Genomic DNA, 6,762 nt, shown 5'->3' with positions numbered 1-6,762 from the left:
CTTTTCCTTCTCCTCCAGCAACCCTCTGGGATTGCTCCCTGGCTGGTGCTGGTACTTCCCTGGCAGTTGGTTCAAGGCTGCTTTGGCGGGCAGTGCCCAGGCAGGGCTGAGGAGGCAGAGTATAGGAAGGGGAAGCCCCCTTGGTTTCTGTCTCACAGCAGGGACCCAGCAGGGAAACCCCACAGGTCCCAAAAGGAAAGTGGCAGCAGCTGGCCTTGGGGAAGACCAAGAAACCCCCATCTTCTCCCTGAAGATGGGAAATCCAGGGTGGGGCTTAGGGCGGGGCTGTGCTGGAAGGGAGATCTGTGGTTGAAGCAACTCAGCCTTGACAGCCACCTATAGAGCAGAAACACCAGGACAATTCTGGGAGCTAGCTGAGCCCTGTTCCTGACCTAATACGATCCCAACCTGACCACAGGCTGAGCCTTGACCCTGGTCAGCAACTGAGCTCTTATTCCAGCCTAAGCCTGAGCCCTGACAGTCTCAGTCAGAAGCTTGGCCACAGACCAAGCTCTGTGCCTGATCTGGACTGATCTCTAAGCCCAACCCTGATTGGTCCCAAACGGAGCCCTCAGGTCACTGATAGCTCTGACCTGATGTTGTCCCCAGACAACAGAGCCAGGATGTTGGCCCCAGACAAAGTTTTGAGTCCAACCCTAGACCATGTTCTGATCCTGGCTATAAAGTGAGTTCTAATCTAAGATCTGACTCTGGCCTGAGACTGAGCTCTTGGCCCTGAATGAAACTTCTCATCCAGCCCTGAGCCTGGCTATAGACTGAGCCCTGACTCTGCCCCGACTGAGACTCCTCTGCCCTACACAAAACCCCATCCATCCCAGATACCCACTGAGCCCTGACTTCCTTTACATTCCTTCCTCAGCCATCCGATAAACAAGAAGAGAGTAAAACCCCAAGTTCATTCTGATGATCAGTCCCCTTATCTGGCCATCCATCTTTTGAAGGACAGTAGGCAAGTGATGGCATTAGGATGATAATTCTAGAGCAAAGAAACAGGAAAGGATTCAAGTCTCTGGGACCTACCAGCAAATAGAGCAGGGAGGCTCACCTAAGACTGGGGCAGTGAGGGGAAGGCTGGACCTGGGAGCTCAGCAGGGGTCAGGAGCTTAGATTGACCAAATCCCCAGCTTCCCACCATCCCCCACCGCACCTCCCACCCGCTCTGGGAAGGGAAATTACATTTCCCCATTTCAGCAAGGGGTGGTGAGGAGGGAAGACTGAGTTAAAGCTGAAACTACAAGCAGGACGGAAAGTGAAACCGGGCACAGCCCCCAGTATAAGACTCCCCCGACCCGGGAGATGGCTGGCCAAAGAGGCTGGGCCCCGCCATGGGCCAGAAGGCAGGCGACCTTGGCTGGCGTGAGTTTGAGGCCAGGGCTTGGGGCAGACGGGCGGGAGGCTTGGCTGAGACTGGGCAGAGGATTGGAGAACTTGACTGGTGCAGGTGGGGGCAAAGGGCTGAGGGCCAACTACTTGGCAGAGACTAAGGATACAGGTGACTGGAAGATGGGAATGAGGCTGGCGTGAACGGGGAAGAGGGCTTGGACAGAGTGGCAATGGTTCAGCCAGGGCTGGGTAGAGGAGGCAGTTTGGCTGGCATGAATGGGTGGCAGGGTTAGAGGAGTATTGGTTTGGCTAGGAGTGGGCAGAGGATGGGAAGCTCTGACTAGCATGAATGGAGAGAGTTGGGCAGGTGGTTTGACCAGGACCGGGACCTGGCAGATAGATGAAGAGTTTGGTTGGAATGAATGAGCAAAGTCCAGACAGCTTGGCTGAGAACTGGGGCTGGCTAGAGGAAGAACAGCAAAAGGAGTTGGCACAAGTGTGGGGCTGGAGCCAAGGAGTCAGCAGCCTAACTGGGTCAAGGGTCTGTAGTTGGAAGCTTAGAAGGAGTTTCAATCTGCAGTTGGTGACTGAAGGACTCCGAGGCTGGAACCAGAGATATAGGCAGAGGAGCAGATAAGATGGTAGGGTCAGAATAGGGACCAAGGACAAAAGGATGGAGACAGAACCTTCAAAGCCCAGGGCCAAAGACCCAAGATTAGGTGCAAAGAATAGGGGGAAGCCAAGAGAAGGATCTAGGGGCTCCAAAGCTCAGGCAGGAAGTAGAGAGTCAGTAGGAAATGACAGCTCAATTCTGGATGAGCAATATCCACCAGGGCCTGGGGTATCCACTCTACCTCAACACATAGCCGAGAACTCCTCTCTACTCAAAGTCTCCAGGATGCCAAGGTGGCCCCCAAGCCAGGGAGCCTGGACACCAGAGAGCGAAGGCACTGCCCACCCCCTCTGGAAGTCCACAGGGGAAGTGGACATACCCAGAAACTCCTCTTGGTCTCTACTGAGAGGGCATTTCAAGGAGCAGAGCCCAGGGGTTACAGATCAAGGACAGATGGGGAAGAAGCTTGGAGAGGAGGGTAAGCAGGAATAGACTTAGAGGCCTGTTTTGGTTTGTGTTTCAAGGAGAATTGTGTAACTTCAGTGGTTGCTAGATTTCCTCTCCCTGAGGGAGAAATGGTGAACGCTGTCCTCTTCCCAGAGCTCCTACCCCATTGCCTCTCTTCCTTCTGTTCAAGAAATACAGGGCAGGAAGCATTTTCGGAAACCAGATAGTCTGACTCCCCCATTTTATAGATGGGAGTCTGAGGCACAGAAGTAAGAGGTGACTTGTTCAAGGGAAGAAGCCAAATGAGAAACAGAGGTTCTACCCCCCATTCCGGGCCCTCCTTCCCCTCCTGGCATCCCCTGCTCCTCCCACACCGCAGAGTAACCCAACTGCCTTGGGAGAGGCTGGACCAATCTGTCCTTCTGACTCCTTGGGATAGAGCCTCCAGCACTGAGCCACCCCTGGGGCCCTAGTTCAGTCCATGAAAGCTGCCTGGCCAAGCCCGAGGAATCCTTGGCAGAACAGAGTGTGCCTGCTTTGGAGGAGGTGGTTGCCTCCTCTGAGTTGCCTGGGGGAAGCACACAGGCTTTGCATTTCAGCAGATACGGAATCCAGTCTTGGTTTCCTCATCCTCTGGCTATGTGACTTTGGCAAGTCAACCTCATTAAGCCTCACTTTTCTCATCTGCAAACTGGGAAGAATAATAGCACGCAGGCGGCCACATAGAGTTGTGCAATTTGTTCACTGAAAAAGACACTTGGCCAAGGGAGTTAGTAGGGGTCAAAATCCAGCCTGAAATCTACTTGCAAAGGAGGGCACTTGGTGCAAGGCTGTATCTTTCCTTTCAGTCATACAGAGATGTTATATGGTGTCCTCAATAGCTTCCATCTCATTAGTGGCTTTGAGCGATCAGTGAGACAGAACACAGAGCTTGCCTATAGCATAGGCTCAGAAAAGGCACGTCCCCTTTCTTCTGAGTTCTTCTCAAGCTCTGCCCTCCTTTTGCCCACCCCCTCTTCATTTCTCCAGGGCTCGGCCTTTTGCTGCTCTTCTTGCTCCTGGCTCGAGCAGGCGTCTGGGGATTCCCGATGCCCCCAGGGAGGCCTCCCCTGAGGCTGCAGGAGTTGCAGAGGGAGTTCAAGGTCAGCCTGCATCTCGCCAAGAAGCTGCTGTCCGAGGTTCGGGCCCAGGCCCACAGCTTTGTGAGTCTCCCTAATGCAGCTGGCTTTGGGACTGGGAAGATCCTCAATCCACTCTGGCCCCCACTAACAGACCTTGCCCCACAGGCTGAATCTCATCTGCCAGGAGTGAACCTGGACCTCCTGCCCCTGGGAGAGCAGCTCCCCAATGTTTCCCTGACCTTCCAGGCCTGGAAAGGTCTCTCTGTGAGTAGAGGGCCGGTGGGGTGGGGCAGGCGAGCTGGTAATAAGACTGGGCTGGGTGGGTGAAGATGATGTCAGGGATTGAATTGAAGTTGAATTTGGGGATAAACTGAGGAACAGAATCTGGATGAGGTTGAGTATGTCGTTAGATATAAAGATGAAGCTGAATAAAGAAATGAAGTTAGGAAGAGAGTAAAAGTGAACCTGGGCATGGAAAGAGGTAGAGATCGGAGTAGAATGGGATCGGGGACAGAGACCGGTATGGAGGAGGGATAGCGTTGGTGTTAGGGATGAGAATGGGAATAGGTTAGGAATGGGAAGATTGGGGATGAGAGTGAAAATAAAGCGAAAGATAGATAAGTGATTGGGATCGCCGGTGAGGATGGGAACGGAATGAGTCTGGGATGGAGCTGGAGATAGGATGGAGAGATGGTGAGGCTGGACATATGGACAAGGGATGGAATTGGGATTAGGAATGGGAATAGGGATAGGAAAGAGGTGGGAGACAGACTGAAAATAAGTGAGGAGATGGAGTTAGGATTGGATGGTGAGGAAGGGACAGGAATGGGGTTGTGGACAGAATGATAGGACAGTGAGGCTGGGCTTAGACCTGAGTTTGGTCATGGAACTGAAAATGAGGTTGGGAATGGAGGTAGGATGGAGGTCATAGACAGTGGAGACAGGAATGCTGATGAGCAAAGGAAGGGAGCAGGGAAGGACCTGAAGTCAAGGATGAGAACAGATGTTTGGATGAAATGGGAATTGGAGTTTGGGAAGGAAATGGGACTCGGAGAGACACGGTGTTCAGTTTGAAGCGGGTCATCCTTAGCCTGTGGCTCTTTCCTGACCCCTTCTCTCTGTTTCCACAGGACCCAGAACGACTCCGCTTCCTCTCCACAACACTTCGCCCCTACCAAGCCCTGTTGGAAGGGCTGGGGAGCCAGGGGGTCTGGGCCAGCTCAGAGAGGATGCAGCTGTGGGCCATGAGGCTGGATCTCCGTGATTTACAGCGGCATCTTCGCTTCCAGGTAGAGTGGCCACCCACCATCCTTGACCCCCCGAGACCAAAACTGAAGCTCATTGGCTCCCTTTTTAAAACAATGCCCCTGCCCACAGGTCGGGTAAGTCTGGACAGAAATGCTCCAGATTCTCCGAGTGTGTGTATGAGTGTGTGTGTGTGAGTGTATGTATGTGTGTGTATTTGTAAGTGTATGAGTGTGAGTGTGAGTGTGTGTAGCTGCACCAGGCCCTGGCTCTGCCCCCCTGAATCTCTCTGCCTTCTCTTGGGGTCTTGATCTTAAATGAAAGAATAGGTCTGAAGCATCCAGGACAGCATCTGGCATCAGCAGGACATAACAAAGTTGGTTCCCTTCTCTCTCTCTTCCTCTGACATCACCAGGTCCTGCTGGACATTTCAAAGGGAAATAGGAATTTTACCTTTACTAAAATGAGAATTGAAAATGCAAGCAGCATAAAAACTAGCTATATCAACCTTTCTACCCATTTCTGATTCTAAGACAACTCTTAAGAGAGGAACTTTTTGGAACCCCAAATGCCCAGTGCAATCCTAGGTGCATGAGCCGGCTCCCTCCATGAACATCATCTTGTTCTGTGATTTCCATTTCCTTGAGCCAAAAAAATCAGGCAGGACACATGAGATGATGACATAATGGAAGATCTGAAATAGGGGTTGTCCAGGGAAATCATAACTTTGTGGTCTCTGATGTCATTCAACGCCACTAGACACATAAAGGAACAAGAATTCACTTAGGATCTCCGCCTGGCCATTTTCTGACCCATGGGCCTTTCCTCACAGTTGCTGGCTGCAGGATTCAACATCCCTGAGGAGGAGGAGAATGAAGAGGGGAAGGAGCTGCTCCCGGGAGCTCTGGGTGGCCCCTCACAGCTGTCAGTGCAGGTGCCCTGGCCCCAGCTCCTCTACACCTACCAGTTGCTGCACTCCTTGGAGCTTGTCTTGTCTCGGGCCGTGCGGGACTTGCTGCTGCTCTCCCAGGCTGGGAAGTCAGCCTAGGTCCTGGGGGGTCCAACACTGGCTGTCTCCCAGCCCCGATGGAGTGATTTCTTAGCCCCTTCCCTTTACCTGTTAGGACTTTAGGACTGGAGTCTGGGCCAAGAGGACAGCTCCAGCTCACTGCCTTAGACAAGGCAAGACTCTACCGACCTTCCTCCCCAGACCCTACCCAATAACTTAAGGCCCCTCCAGTCCTTGCTGGATATTTATTTCTTGGATATTTATTTATTGTTTAGAGAAATTATGGTTTATTTATTGTTTCAGGGCCTGACGTCCTCCAGCCAGGCCACCATGCTAGGTGCCTAATAAAGCACTCTTAACCTCTCTCTGCCTTGGCTTCTTTTCAGAGAAGGAATGTCTACACCCAAAGTGGGTCTGGAATGGATCCTTTAACATCTGACTGCTCTGGGCCCCTCTCTGTTTCTATATTTTGGGGTTCCTGGCACACCTCCCACTCTGGCTTGCTCAGTTGGTGGTTACCATAGTAACCAGCAGAGTCCTGAGGCTCAGCTCCCATTTTGGAACCTCAAGGCAGCTGGTCTGTTTCCCATCAACCTTTGATTGCAAATGGAGCTCCTTAGGCCTTCCTGACCCCTTTCCTCTAAGCTGACTTCCACCCCAGAGGTTTGCATTACTCCTACACAGCTCTCTGAGGGCTTGGAGAGGGGCCTGGGGAGCAGGGTGGGGAGCAGAGGTAGTCAGAGGGAAGGCTACGGGGAGATCTGTCTCTGTCCCCTCTCAGTCCTCCGGGCAGCCTCAGAGACAGGGTGGGGAGACAGTCAGGACAGGCTGTGAAAGGAGGTCCAGCAGCACTGGAGAGTCTGACTCCTTAAGTTCATGGTTCTTGAAGATGTCTGGTTCTTGAAGATGTCTGCTCCATGAATGAAACACCAAGAAACTAAGGCCCACGGGGTGGAAAGGTTGCATCCAAAATCCAATGGGGT

The 6,762-nt window shown here is 52.6% G+C and overlaps 1 protein-coding gene across 1 annotated transcript; it reads left to right on the top strand.

Annotated features, from left to right (window-relative positions):
- Positions 1-1,346: 1,346 nt before the first annotated feature.
- Positions 1,347-6,746, top strand: IL27 (interleukin 27). Its single transcript, XM_006914076.3, has 5 exons — positions 1,347-1,377; positions 3,434-3,606; positions 3,691-3,789; positions 4,656-4,814; positions 5,603-6,746. The coding sequence occupies exons 1-5, from the start codon at positions 1,347-1,349 to the stop codon at positions 5,816-5,818; spliced, it is 678 nt and encodes a 225-aa protein (XP_006914138.2). The 3' UTR covers positions 5,819-6,746.
- Positions 6,747-6,762: the final 16 nt, after the last annotated feature.

The sequence above is a fragment of the Pteropus alecto genome, unplaced genomic scaffold (genome assembly GCF_000325575.1).
Source record: "Pteropus alecto unplaced genomic scaffold, ASM32557v1 scaffold44, whole genome shotgun sequence".
Lineage (NCBI taxonomy): Eukaryota > Metazoa > Chordata > Mammalia > Chiroptera > Pteropodidae > Pteropus > Pteropus alecto.
This window is presented reverse-complemented; position numbering and strand designations above follow the sequence as displayed.

Excerpts from the sequence above, each read along its gene's own strand:
- IL27 (XM_006914076.3), top strand. The coding sequence starts at position 1,347 with ATGGGCCAGAAGGCAGGCGACCTTGGCTGGC. Across the intron at positions 1,378-3,433 it reads GGCAGGCGACCTTGGCTGGC|GGCTCGGCCTTTTGCTGCTC; the intron begins GTGAGTTTGAGG and ends TCATTTCTCCAG. Across the intron at positions 3,790-4,655 it reads AGGCCTGGAAAGGTCTCTCT|GACCCAGAACGACTCCGCTT; the intron begins GTGAGTAGAGGG and ends CTGTTTCCACAG.